Source organism: Meleagris gallopavo, chromosome 4 (assembly GCF_905368555.1).
Source record: "Meleagris gallopavo chromosome 4, MGAL_WU_HG_1.1, whole genome shotgun sequence".
Taxonomy (NCBI): Eukaryota; Metazoa; Chordata; class Aves; order Galliformes; family Phasianidae; genus Meleagris; species Meleagris gallopavo.
Genome location: NC_139407.1, coordinates 56,280,489 through 56,295,665, shown reverse-complemented (window position 1 = coordinate 56,295,665; position 15,177 = coordinate 56,280,489). Strand labels below are relative to the sequence as shown.

At 42.2% G+C, this 15,177-nt stretch overlaps 1 protein-coding gene across 8 annotated transcripts in view; it reads right to left on the bottom strand.

Annotated features, from left to right (window-relative positions):
* PROM1 (prominin 1) overlaps nucleotides 1–14,822 on the bottom strand; it is a 59,307-nt gene extending 44,485 nt beyond the window's left edge. For 3 of the 8 annotated variants that reach the window (XM_085223437.1, XM_085223438.1, XM_085223439.1), the window contains exons 1-2: nucleotides 14,685–14,820; nucleotides 8,329–8,739 (exon numbers count right to left, since the gene is read on the bottom strand). In XM_085223437.1, the coding sequence (XP_085079563.1) occupies nucleotides 8,329–8,548 (220 nt within the window). In that variant the 5' untranslated portion in view covers nucleotides 8,549–8,739; nucleotides 14,685–14,820. The other 5 variants (XM_085223440.1, XM_085223441.1, XM_085223442.1 and 2 more) reach the window with 4 other exon arrangements.
* Between the last annotated feature and the right edge of the window lie 355 nt (nucleotides 14,823–15,177).

Genomic DNA, 15,177 nt, shown 5'->3' with positions numbered 1-15,177 from the left:
ACAGAAAATAACACAGATTTACAGAAGAAACTATACAGCAGTGAATTAGATTAGCAACAGTCTATGAATTCCATTCATGCACAGAAAAAAGCTCCCTAACTTCCCCAAAGCACTGATGAAACTACAGAAGTTTTATTAGTCAGTTGCTATTAGTAAGGAAGACCAACAATAATTGCAGTCTTCCATAAAATATACTCCCACCTTACAGCTGCTCCAGACTAAGAATATTCCTTTAGCATAGTTACACACTTTAATTTCTGGGCACATTCTGCTTTTACTCAACATACAGAGACAACATTAAAGAGCTTGACCAGGAAAAGGTTTAAAGACAAAAAATAGCCTACGTGCTACGTACTATAGCTACTGTACTGTCTGTTTGAGTGCAGCCAGAATGAAAGATTTCATCTTTGAAAATAATCTTTGCAGAGACTTTCTAGCTGTTCTTTGCTACAAAGAAAGTTCTGTTCTTGTTGAAATTTTGGAGAAAGAAGAGAGAAGTCTTCAGAAAAATCTTTGGAGTTCACAATATATTTGCATATATCATGAAGAAGACACCAAGACGAGTAAAAAGCTTTGAAGAAGTATCCACACAGAAACTGAATTATCTCATATTCTGAAGACAATGAAATGCAATTCTGCAATGCATTGCTTGTGCCACAGCAGCTACTTTTTAGGCATTTATTTTGTTTGTAGTAGCTACCTAAAGTTCTCTCTAGGCCACCATCTGGTAAGGATTTATAGCAGATTACAGTCAAAGACTTAACTTGGTACACTGTGCATGCTTGTCTGTTTGAGTACACTGCAGGGAATTAATCGTTCACAGGTTGTGTAACATACTGGACTTTATTAGAATTGTACATATTTCCACTGTATGAACAATAGCATTTTTCCTGCTCTTCACTTCTGTCCTCAGAAGCTCCCATAAACTGAGAAAAGCACAGAAAATCCCATCTCTATATTGCTATAGTGAGTCGCTGAAAACATGAATGTATGTGATTGGTAGTGATGCACGGGAGCCCTGCTGGTACCACTTTTTAATCACCTCAAGAAGTGGCTTTCTGGCAGCTTTACTGTGGTTTCTCAGAATTCCTTCCCTATGTTTTCTCATTTCTGCAAAGGTCAAAATCTTCCACATTTGCTTACTATGGCACACACATTGGATCAAAATCCTATACAGATCACACCTTCACTCAAAAATCAAAGACAAAGGAAAGGCTGCTACGCTGAAGGAAGGCCTCTTCTTTCCATTTGTTCTGTATGGCAGCTTTCAGCTGAGCTACACATCCCAAACAGTACTTACTATCAGTAAAAATATTCACCACCGTAACAGTTGTTTACAGTTCACAAAAACAAAATAATTAGTGCATTTTCAGAGAACATAAAGCTCTCGACTCCATTAAAATGCAATTCGGGTAATAATTTACTCTTTTCAGACAAGCAGAAAATATATCTGCACAGTGCAGACTGGTAAGCTTACACTAAGATGTATATACTGATAAATTCAAGCTACATTATCTGTGGCAGCTGACTTTCCTTCTAACTTGCTTCACGTTATTCTCTTTTCCCAGGAAAGCAGTGACAGAATGAGAAGTAATGGCCTAACACTGCACCAAATGAGGTTTAGGTTGGATATTAGGAAAAAATTATTCTTTTAGAGTGGTGATGCATTGGCACAGGCTGCCCAGGGAGGCAGTGGAGTCACCATCCCTGGAGGTGTTCAAGAAATGTGGAGATGCAGCACGGAGCGATGTAGATCAGTGGTATGGTGGCAAGTGGTTGACAGTTTGACTAGATGATCTCAGTGGTCTTTTCCAATTTAACAGTTCTGTGATTTTATTATTCGACTTTAAGAGACTTTCACTCTCTCTCTCCACAAACATTTCATGAACTAGAAGTTACAAGAGAAAACGAGGTCCAATACTACATAGAGAGATAAGCATGTAAAAATAAAACTGAGGGGAAAAGAGAAACCAGAATTGGTCCCATTGTCAAGCTGGGAAAAACAGGGAGCCTTTGCTGGTGGCCTAAAAATCCACTTGTGATACACAACCAGAGAATGCAGTGACCCAAAACCTATTCCAACACACTTCTCACCACACAAGACTCTCAACGTTTCAGATGTCCTGACTACAATTTTGTTACCAGAGAGAGGGATACAAACTACCACTATATTCACATAGTGTGTTCTAAGACTGTGATTGTGCACTGGTATTTGAAAGGCAAAACGCAGACGAAATAATGCTTAAACCTGCTTTTCTCTTTCTCATGAAATACTATGTGGAATAGCCAATCCTTTAGAGATACCATGTGAAATGAATGCACACAGAATTTCAGGAGTTTAATTCAGCATTTCAGTGTAATTGCTGGTACATGGACACTATGCCACATCCAAAATTACGTTACTCACACACACTACACACAGGAGCAATAATCAACCAAATACTTACATTTTTAGGAGATGGTTTAATAGTCAATTTTTTTTTACCCACAACAATAAACAAGGCTACTCACTAAGATAATCCTGTCCTATACTTCTCACTCCTCCCATCCTTGCAGCCAGAACCTCTGGGTTTGATGCACTCAGGTCTCAGCCCCATGCACCAATGCAGGGAACACCACTGACCAGCTCTTTGGTCGTACCTGATGTCTCCCATGAATGCTGCATGGTCAGGACAGTTTCAATCCCTGCTCTGATATTTCCCCAGATTACAACAGCTTTCCCAAGTCAGCTCCCACAGAAAACACCCAAACCACACACCAGCCACTGTTCCCAACAGACAGAGAGGACTTAGCTGTCTTATCTGGAAGCTGTTTTTTTTTGCCTTAATATTATTGAGGTTGCAATGCTGGATTGTCATTTTTCAACTGCTGTTGAAGTGTGTTTTTCTCCTAGGCAAAGCCAGCAGGCAGTGTTAAAGCAGATCACAATGAGCATTCAGGATACTGCAGAGAGAAGATTCCAGATACATGTACAGCACTAGATTTTCAGATTATCATATATGCCACACTGGTTACAACTGACTTACATATATATTGCATAATGCTTGTCTCCATAAGGGACTCCTTGTTTACATAATCCAAATGAAATAGGCAGCATGACATTAGAGAAGTGCAACCTTCTTTTTTTCCCCTCCTGTGGTGGCTTCCAGTAGATAATCTGTATAAGCCTGCCCCCCAAAAAGCTCTGTCTATCCACAAAAAATCATTTTGACAAGCAATTTGCTGGATAGTCTATAGTTTGAAATAGTTTGGGAAAAAAAAAGAATTATGCTTCTGGTGCCTACTACAAGTAGCAGACTTCAAGTCTTTGTCAGAAACTATTTCTGTGTTCCTTGTTTACATATGTATGCTATCAAGCAGAGTACCTCTTAACTTCCCAGCATGAAACTAGCAATGATCTTTTAAATGCTATTTCCTTAAGTGTATGTGAGTGGGCAGAGAAAAGAAGATGCTAATTTATCCTGTTATCTTCCTGCTGCTCAATATTTCACAGTATTTCTAACCTTAGACACAAGGTATTTCTTTCAGCGTATACCCCATACGATCACACAAAGAAGCTCTGTAATTTCCCCCTCTTATTCCAGTTCTACCCACATCATACCAGCACTGTTTACAATACATAACACCTATCAATGAAATCTGCCATTTTTGATCAACACTCTATTACCTGAAATTCATGTCTCAGCTGAGGCCACAGTACTGAAAAAAGACAAACCACACTATACGGTTGCAGTGAAGGCAGTGACTCCACAACTCAATGAAATGGTCATTTCACAACACAGCTTGGCCAATCTAACAGCTACCTCACTAAGAGGCAGATCTTATTCTCAGAGAACCCTCCCTTCCTCTCAGTTCCTGCACTAGCAATTGCATCTGTGCCCCCAAACCAACTCCAGGAGGCAAGCTATAAGAAAGAAATCAACCCACATGGCACAAGGAGTAGGTGTTAAAAACTAGCACAAAAAGGCAGTGTATCACATCAGTGCAGTTCCATTCCAGAAGTGATACTGAGAGTTCATACAATTGGAAAGGGATATTTCAGTGTAAGTTTTTATAGAAGTTCGTAATCACTTTGGAAAACTGAGTGCTGCCTTATATTGCTGAACTACAGCACCTGAACCTAAGTCAGAAGCAGTGTGCACACAGTTCCTTCTCGTCCAACACACATAATGTATTAAAAAAAACAAACACATATCACACAGTATCAGGATTTTGCTGGATACACAACGGTATCCAGAAAAGGAGGTACACTTTTCCACTGCAGCTGTACTAGCTAGGAATACTGCCTATATTCACATAAAAAATGTGATATTTTAATGTTAACGTATAAAATGTTACAATTGCTGAATACACTCATGTGAGACAATAATTTCAGGAACAGAGGACAAAAAACAAACTAGCTAAACTCCATGATTTGCAGCAGCTTTGAAAGATGCTGAAACTACTCAAAATACGAGACTCTGCAAACAGAACTTAGAGGTGCAGTGCAGGTCTACGAAACTGCTTACTGTTCTTTCCTATAAGGAATATACATTTATCTCTTCACACCATGCTTTGCCTAGCAAGGACCTACATTCACACTTGCATTAAAGTTTCATTTCTGCTTCAGCAGAAATGGTGCAATCCAGAAGTAGAAGCATTTACAAAGCAGTTGTAATTAAAAGTATGCAGCATAACTGTCTAGTGATATGCTCAGGTACAGCAAAAAAAAGGGGAACGTGCCTTCAAAATTTGTCTTATTTTATCTAAAAATAAAAGGAACTTCAGCTTAGTTCTTTTGTGAACTCTTTGCATATTAGTTACAAGACACAAGCTGTGAAACTGAAGATTTGTTGTGCAGATCCTGCTGGCAAGTGGAATTTCAGATTAAAATCGTCTTACTGCAACTAACATCTAGTTTCCATGGGAACAAAGCCACACTAAGACAGCCACACAGCCAGGGTTCACATTGACCGTGCCCCTTTACACTAAGCTCATATCTGAAGGTCCCCAGCACAACAGGTGATGCATACCACATCACATCTGCAAACTGACTTCACTTTATTAACATGCCAAGCTTCAGTTTGCAACAAATTCTAAGCAAGACAAAAACCTGCAATTTGTTTGTTGGTAGATGTCCTCTTAGTTGAGAGCTGGAGGCAACCTATAATTTTTCTGTTATCATCTGTTTATTGTAAACTAATAAGATGTTAACGGTAAGGAATATCAAGCCTACAGAGTCTCAACAGCAGCAGCAGCACCATCCTCTTCATGTTACAAACAGACAAATCAAGGCACTGCACGACTGAAGAGACCAACTGAGCATCATGCAGCAAGCCAGTGACCAAGCAGATTTTTCCACCCCAGTATGTCATTAACTCCACGCAGGGGCAGGTATGCTCCAGAGAGAATCACTCCCATTGCAACAGTTCATTACCTAGTAAGGGCAAAAGTATTTGACAGATGAAGCTGGAAGCAGGATCTGTTCACACTCACTGAAGCACTGCAATCAGATATCCAATCGGTACAGCACTGTTCTTAAAGACTCAGCAATTTAAGCAAACCTAAAGGGTAACAGTTCCTTGCTCAGGTTCTGTCAGTGTGCTTTACTCAACAACTGCATTTAATCCCATTAATAACTTACCTATTAAATCTGAACTTAGATTCAGCTGCATGCCCACAAACCTTATGGCATTAGCAACGTACTTAGTCTGAAGCTGTTTATCAAACAATTTCTCAGATTTAACTAAAAAGGAAGTAAAAACAAAACCAAAAACAAACTTACAGAATAGCTCGTGGCTGATTTTCTTTTTAAATAATCACTTTCAGCTTTAAAGTAACTAATAAGAACATTTAAATAAATTTGCATGCAATTGAAAAACTTAAGAACAACTTTTCCCAAGGACTTCATCTTTTGCTTTATCACAAGCTAGGAAGCTCATGCTAGCTTCCTTCCTAAAGGCTTTATTGGGACTCAAGGTGTACAGAATTGTAACATCAGAGCACTACTCTGCAAGCATACAAATGACTTGCAAAGGCAGGAATATCTATCTACATGCAGTTAGGCAATCCTGTCACTTTTCATTTTTTTTTTTTTTCCTTCTTTTTCCTCCCAGTAAGCATAACTGTAGATTGGAAAAGCAAACATTAAGTACTTCTAAGTACTAGAGGAAAAAAAAATAAAATAAGGCTTCTAAGATCAAAGTTATAAGTGATTGATACAGAGCTCTGCCTGTGAGCCACATTTCTACCCTGTGTTATGGTTATGTGCACTACTCTGGGGCATCAGCCTGGAACAAACTCTGCTGGGGCTCCAGACCAACAGCAGTGATGATGTTTTGAGTCAGACACACCGAAACAGCTTTCTGTGCACACTTGTGATTACATTTATTTTCATCTCTGAATCAGAATTAATCCTATTTCAAGTTGGCAGTTTAAAAAAAAACATCATTTCAAATATTTAACTACACTATTAATACACTGAATGTGAAAATAGAACAGCATATGGCAAAAGAGATTAAGAGGATTAACCAATTAAATGGTATGACTCAAACTGACATGATCCGTCAAATCTGTGTTTTGCAGGGAGGTACGCGGGGCATAGGGGAAAGGACTTCACCTAATGAAAGCACTGAAAGCCAAACATCTGGTTTGGTTGGAAACATCTGCTGGGAGGGAATGAGATGAGTGACATGTGCAAAACTTACGAGGTAAGCAAAAGTGATTTACTTTTAGATGGTTCCTTTCTCTTTAATGCTGAATTTCACAAGAATCCACACACTTGACGTAGAACTTAACATGAACAGTTCCATGTGACTTGACAGTGAACTCTATACTCAATCATTTGTATGTTTTGGTCACATAATATTAAATTTGACATACAAGGCTATAGACCATATTCCTGTTACTACAAAGGCACAGTAAACATCTGACTGAATTCAAGTTTCCATAATCAAAAGAGTAAAATATTCAAGCCGGCCTCTGCTTGAACGAACTAAGGTCTTTTTCTGAGCGCTGAATGCAGACAACTCAGCATAACACATCTCATGAGAGTAAAATAGTTCATCTGCACATTTCATGGCAGGAAAGAGGCCACAAAAGCAGAGGCATCTGGAAAGCGTTCCTTCAAAAAAGTGACATTCCTGTCAGCTTCATGCAATGGCCCTCAGTACACCTGGAGTAAAACCTGCTGGAAGACAGATAATGCAGGGAGCAGGTCAGACCTCTGCTCCCCAGGTTAACCTCATGATCTCCAGGCGCTTGTCTGAATTATTTATATACAATTAATTCATTTGACTTCATCCTTCTATAGCTATTGAAGAAATGGCAAAAATACAAGCAAATAATCATTGGTAGGTATTATACTGGCTTGTAACCAAAGAACTTAAGATGTTAAATTAGGAAAGGATTTAACGTAATTGAAATATATACTACAAAATAATATAATCTTCTTTTATACATAGCCACAGCTAAAATGCCAAAAATTAATCAGTAGCAAACCAAAGCTGTTTTTAGGTCATTAAAACTTCATCTTGGTATAATTTAAAATATCAATATTATACAAACATTAGCATTTTCTTTGGACACCTAAATGAATCAAAAAGCATGTTGAAAAGTTCCAAGTTACAAGTACAAACCCCACAAACACACAGATCCCAAAAGCACATTTCAAGCAATGTAGTTTCATTAAGCACACACTTTTTCATGTCTCAGCTTCTCCTTTAGAAGAACTCAGTAGAAAAGGAATGGAAAAAAAAAAGATGCAGTTTCATTCTTAACTCTAGATCACAAAGGAACACAAAGTTGCACACTTGTATAATGGAAATGGATTTATATGAGAGTTGACTGGATGAAGATATGGAAACAAAAGGAGTTTATTTCTGGTTGCTACGTTTCTATGATCCTTCTGAGAGTGCATCTCATAAAGCTGCATTTAAAAAAAAACGTTTATCATAATATGCAAATCTTAACGAGCTGTCTTTTATGGATTTAATATTAAATACAAAGCAAATCATGCTTTACTCCTGTAAATCATGCTTTACTCCTAATCCCACATTTCTGAGTGCACATACGAAAAAACAGCCTCGAATGTATCAATGACAGCTTTGAGATATCTAAGAAAAGTGCTGTGAAATTTCATTAACATTTCACTTTCATTAATAACACCCAACTATGCAGAACAGAAAAATGTTATCTGACATGGTACTGTGCACATTCCCAGGCCACGCTGCATGCTACTAATAAAGGCCCTACTAGCATTTACTTCCAAATTACTGTCTTGGTATCTACAATAATGTGAATGAATCAGTAATGAATCTTAACATGAAAAACAAACACCAGTTTGCTTACCTTGAGGAAAAGGATTGGGCTGCACTAGATACAGGAAAGCATGGACTACTTTAAACAAAATTCCTATTGGCCCAGGTTCATGGTATGCACCTGTATCGTATGTCTTGGCAGGTACAAATCCAAAATCCAAAGTCCCAGGAGGCGGCTTGTATATAGGCTGAACCTCTGAAATAGTACTCCCACAAAACAACAGCAGCAGCAGACAGAGTTCCACAGCCATGGCTAGCAGTATTCATAAAATTTGAGGTAGAAGTAGTTGCCCCACCAACTCCAGAAATCTTCAGTACATTCACTTGGGAGCTAGATTTCTCAACAGCAAAGCACTGGTGCCCTCACACCTTTATTCTTTAACGTCTTCTTGTTCTGGAGTGCTATAGGAGCCTCTCACGGAAGTGACTCAGCGCACCATCTCTAGTAAAACAAAGAAAGAAAAACTCTGAGCTCATTAAAGTATTGGCATGCAAGCAGAAATTGTGAGATACCTGCAATTTTCTGCAGACACTGAACTTATCATCACTTGTAAAAGCAAGCTTGGAAGGACGGAGGAAAAAAAAGAACTGAAGTCTGTGAATAAAATGGTCTGCTACACATGCTGTACTTGAAAGAGGGATAAAAACAATTACGCACAGTTCCAGGTCAATGAGTTTTCAAAAACAAAGCAGAGCATTGGGACAGCTCCAGAGAAAATATGCAAAATTAAAGGTAGAACAGACAAACTGCAGTTCTAAGTAAACACAGTATGTCACATCACAGTAGTTTGCATTCAGTCTTTACCTCTAGTTACTATAGAGGATGACAACTACTAGTTATATCTTGCAGTTTCTTTAATCTGTAACTTTTTAGTTTATAGGACTCCCACTTCCCTCCCCACAGACAACCTTGCAGATGGCACTTCATGACACCCATTTCATAGCTAAAGCCGAAGACTCATCTCAAGAAAGAATTTAAGCTTCCACTTGTTTTGACATTACAATAACTTTTTATCATTGAAAACTTAAGGAGGAAAAAAAAAATAATCTATTGTCCTCCTGAAAGATAAGTTTGTCCTCAATTGCTTTGTATTAACTGAAACTTTCACAACGTTCTCCTTCAGAGCCTGATCAGCCAATAATTTTTATAAAATGTCGTGTTGAAGTTGAGTAGCATTAAGATGACTCTGGATGCCTATAAAGTGCTAAGAATGTTGTCAGTCTACAAAACCACAACACTTTCATCAACTGTCAGAAAAGAAAAACAAGCAGAAAACCTTCTGGAAAGCCTTCAACCATTGACCAGAATGCCACCAGTGGGGATGGCTGGGAACGTACCGCTCACAACCAGCCACCACCTCAAAGCGGGGAGCACCCAGTGCAAAACAACAGCAGTGGGCAAAGCAACACTTTAATCACAGCTGCAGCCAGCCCAAAGCCACAGCAGCTTCTTAACTTCCAAGGTGCTTCCACGTCAAAAGAGGTCTGAAGACAAAAACACTTCTGAAGTTGGTGGCAAGGTAAGTCTTCGTCTCTCCCATGCTTTACAGTCCCTGGTAAAATACACGTTGCCTATCTGAAAGCCAGCACTGACTCACTGGAAATCACATGGCAGGCTTGTTTACTGATCCTTCCTGTATGCAGAAGTCTGATACGCATCAAGAAAAATATGGAACAACACAGAAATACAAAACCTGATCTAAGAACTAGGGGCAGTCTTGTTTCCCTGAAACCCAATCTAGCTAAAAAGGAAAACTTAAATCTATTTTTCCACCCAATGCTCACTGAAAACCAAGAAAAACAATTATAATCCCATGAACATCAGAGTTAACAAGCCATAATCAAAGAGCCAATGTTATATGTTTCTCTATATATAATGCCCAACACTGAAATGTAAAATCTTAGCAGACGTTAAAAAAATAGGCATTTCCATATCAGAAAGATATGCTTGGTTAAATAATAATGCTAGAAAAAATTATCATAGGACCGTTTAGTTGGAAAGGACCTTTAAAGGCCATCTAGTCCAACTGCCCTGCACTGAACAGGGACACCTACAGCTGGATCAGGTTGCTCAAAGCCCCATCCAGCCCAACCTTGAATGTCATCAGGAATGGGGCAGCCACCACCTCTCTGGGCAACTTGTGCCAGTGCTTTGCATAATTTTTTTTTTCCTTATATCCAACCTAAATCTCACCTCTTTTAGTTTGAAACCATTTCCCCTTGTCCTACCATGACAGACCCTGCTAAAGAGTCTGTCCTTTCTTACAGCCCCCCTTCAGGTACTGAAAGATTGCACTCAGGTCTCCCTGGAGCATTCTCTTTTCCAGGCTGAACAGCCCCAGCTCTCAGCCTGTCCCCATAAGAGAGGTGTTCCATCAATTATCCAGCTCCAACATATTATATTTCCCCTTTCAATCATTTCTTGAGACTGAGATTCTTGAGATTTCTTCAGCTGAAAAGACATTTTTCTCAGCAGAATTTTCTTTAATACATCTGCCGCACCATGGCTGAATGCAGAAATCAACAGAAAATGAAACTTGGTTTGATGGCAGCTTATTATCAGATCCACAAAAACTCCACGGGATAAAATATCACAAAACCCCAATTAAGTGCAATAGATTTTTATTTTCTCCCAATGATAAATCTGAGAAGGTTGTGCAAGTTCGATAAAATAAACCAAGCTGAACTCTTACTAAAAAGTTTGAACACTTTCTGAGTAAATTTGAGTGCTCTGGAGACTTCTCAATGCACTCCAAGAGCTCAGCAAGTCAGGGGATAACACACACACCATCTCTGACCCCTGCAGAAGTTACAGAAAAGGACAGAAAAACAGGCTGAAAAGACTACATGGGAATGCTAGGGGCGTTCGTGAATGATAACACTGGAGAGGAAGATGACCATAACTGGTGTGCTAAGGCAGAGCTAGAAGACAGGACATGTTTTCTGTTGTGAGCTCTGTTATGTTAGAGAGAAGGGGGAAGAGGAAGATGCATACAACTGTTTTTTGTTTCCCCCAATCCAAACAGACCAAATTTTAGGCTAAGGACAATTTAAACTAGATCTAATTGTACAAATGGGAAAACAAAGCACTACCAAAACATCCTTCTGATGTTGAAAAATAATGCCTGGCAGAAGTGTGAACTCATCCACTAGCTGATACTGAATTCTGGCAGTTTCACAACAAAGATGCTACTGAAATTGCAAGGACACTACCTGTACTACAGACACAAACAATACCTTGCTAAATAGAGACGTACAACCATTTTTCCACTCCGAAGACACTACAGAAATCTCCAAGTCTGTATAAGTTTCAGCTGAGCCTTTATGAAGTTCAGTATTTCTGAAAAAGCAGGCAGGCATCTTGCAAATCAAAGAACCTGCAGCATTCAACCAAATGTGCTCCTTCTCCTCTCCTTACTGGCAAATCCATCACAATGAACTTCGTATATACAGGCTTATTGAGTGATTCCTTCAGGCTGACACCAAATCTTCTCTAAACTATATAAAGGCTACATTAATAGTGAGCAGGAACTTGCAGAAGCACTATTAAACCTATAACTCAGGCTACCTGTGAGCATTCAATAGCTGACAACCTACCTAAAAATAACTCTGATGTAACAAGCTCCACGTAGTTACCTTCATCTCAGTAACTATTTAAAAAAAAAAAAAAAAACAACAAAAAAAAAAAACAAAAAACAAAAAACAAACAACCCACAACCTGAGCTGGAAGCATATTAGTAGCTGAATATGGTAGATGAATAGTGCTGAAAGCGAAAAAAAAAAAAAATCAATCCATGAAACTGGGAGAACTGCAAGCATGGTATATGAACAGAAGTGACATATATACCATTCATGATAATCCTCACTGCAGCAGCACGTGGCCATCTCATTTCCTTCAAAGCAGTGTGGCATCAGTATGAGCTTGCTTGCACAACTTGTGCCACGTTCAAGCAAACAGGGAGAGAAAAACCAACTGTGTGAACCTTTGGAGTGCTTCCATTAATTATCAAGTAAGGTGTTCATTTTGTTACTGTTTTGATTAAAAAAATAACCATCTGTCAACTATGGAAGACATGTAGCAATTAAAACTTTATTTTCTGCGTGACTTGCAAGCATCCACTTTACAACAGTGGAGTTTTTGCTTTTTATTCTGCAGCTGTCACCTAAATATCCCACATAAGTCACTAAACTGAATTCTTAGGCTTTTTTTTTTTTTTTTTTTTTTAAAGCACTTTGTGTGTGGAGAACATCATCACTGCTTCACCATGTGTGCTGCAATATTATCACATCTCTGGTATATCTCACTTCGTATTAAAAAACAAACAAACTGCAGTGCTTTCCAAAACCAATAATGCTTCAGCAACTGCAGTGCAAGTTTAAGAAGAAGAGACAGATTGAGATGCAGAAGTTCAGTAACTGCTTTTATGATGGTACCTACGCTAATGAGCAGAACTCAGAAGCATTGCAATATCCTCCTCAGAAGCATCACGATGTCCCACTCTTTGTTACTACAGGACCGGCCTCCCATTTAACATTGCAATCCATGCACATACAACTCTGCAGTGCAGTCATGTGGCTATGATTAACCCTGTGAACTGAAATTCAATCAACCAGAGGCTACATCGCTCAAGCTCAATGTGGGAGCCTCTTGGCAGCAAACCAGGTCGGAACAGGGGAAGAAGCAGCTGTCCGCAGGAAGCCCACCCTGAAAAGCTGGCTGCATTTGTTATGTTTTTTAATTAGTCATTTGAAAACCCGAGTCCTTAATACCCTTCAAGGTTTGAGCGAAAGCAACCGGCGGAAGACTGAAATTAATTATGACAGCCACAACACAGGTAGCTACAGCTGGCCTTCAACTCCCGGATGTGCATTAAAACAAAACTGCAAATGAGATACAGTACAGCCAGCTAAGTTAGACACCATCAAGTCAGAAAGGTACAGTTTTCTGACACAATCTCTCTCAAGCTACCAAGGATTACAACCTGTTGCCATAGGAGTAGAAAGCAAACAAGTCCAGTAAGCACCAGGGACTGCAGAACTGCCTGATGGCACCAACACAAACAAAATCCCCCCCCCCCCCATCCCCAGGGAGCTGCAGGAGGCACCTGCTGTGCTTGTTGGTGCTCAATGCGAAGCACTCAAGTCAGGAACATGGGTATGTGGAACCCAGGTTAGCTTTGAGCTGCTAGCTAGTTGTGTATGAAGTACACAAATATACACAACACTCCCCCACTCCGCAAACAAACAAACAGAACCAACAAAACCCACTCTCCAACCAGCCAACCCCGCACTGTTTGCTGCTATAGGAGTCACAGCAGTTTACTAACATATGCACGCAAATAAACTCCAAGTGAGATATCTTCCCCAGAAGATCCACGGCTCTGACTTTTAGCCTAAAAGTTTATGTTTTCACTAAATGATCCAAAACCAAATACCTAACATGAGGTTAAGTGATGCATTTACCCCGGTGCTCATAAAGCCTTTCCTTGGGATAGCACTCCTCAGCATCACATAGGACACCACAAAGCCATCCCATAATTAGACAGCTTTTCGGCAAACGGGAACGAGCGAAGGCTGAGCGCAGCCCCAAAAGCAGACCCGGACTGCGCTCCGTCGGAGCTCGGATTAAGTTTCTCTCATCTTCCCAATTACTTGCGCCGGCGAGGCTCTGCCCCCTGCCACGCCGCCGAGTCCTCGATCCGCACAGCAGCGCGGGCGCCTCAGCTCTGCCTCCGCCGGAAGGTTTCTGCGGACCGCTCGGTAGTTTCTCCGGCCGCTTCCCCCCGCACGGCGCTCGGATGGCCATAAGCGATGCCCGTGGCCGCAGCCGCCCCCCGCGGAGCCGCCGCGCTCCCCCCGCCGCGGAGAGGCCGAGCCGCCCCAGGTGCGGCGTTCGCCGCAGCGCGCTCCCACGGCGGGAAGGGGCGAGCCGCCCTCCTTGCCCGCAGCCACCATTCCGCCGCAGCGCCGAGGCGGGGGGTTTTCTCCCCGCGACGAAGCGATGCGGAGGGCCTCGGCCCCCCCACCCCGCGGCCGGACATCCCCGGAGCTCTTCGCTCCTCTCTCCCCATCTCCGCCGCCCTGCTCTCCTCCGCGGGCGGATCCGCCCAGGTTCCCCGCACGCCGCCGTGCCGCAGCCCCTTCCTTTCCCGCAGCCGGAGCCGTCCCCACCGCTGGCTTCTCCCGGCACCCAAACCGAGCCCTCCTCCCGGCTCTCTCGACGGTCGCTCCCCTCACCCGGTTCCCGAGGAAGGACCTCTCCCCCACCGCCACCGCCTCCGCCGCCGCACTTTCTCTCCGGGAAGGACAGCACTTGTGCCGCCCGCAGCGGGAGGAGCCCCGCCCCACCTGCCGCCCCTCCCCGCGCACACCGCACCCGGCACTCACCGGCGGAGCGGGGTCGGGGAGACGGAGGCTCCGGTCCCGGCTCGGCCCGCTCCGCCTCAGAGCGCAGCGGCGGTGCCGTCCGCGCATGGATCACGGAGGGCGGGCTCTGCCCCGGGCCGGGCTGCTGGACCACCCCGGCGGGCCGGAGCCGGAGGAGGGAGAGGGGGAGGAAGAGGAGGAGCGTGAGGCGCTTCGCCCCGCTGGGCGCCGTGGGGGCGGCCCGCAGGGTCGGGCCGGCTGCGGCGCGGTGGGAGCGCTGCGGACGCGACCTGTTGCTGGGCGGGCTGCGGCAGCGCAGGCACGGCTCTCCTCCCCGCCGGGTTACCTCTCTCATCAGTTGTTGTAAGAACATCTCGTTTCACTCCTCCCGGTGGATGCCCTTCTTTCCTGACAAGGTTATCGCCTCTTTTGGGACCGGAGTCCATGTTTTTTCTTCAGAGTGACTTTGTTTTTGAGCCCAATGACACCTCTGTCAGACAAGATGCACCTTTCC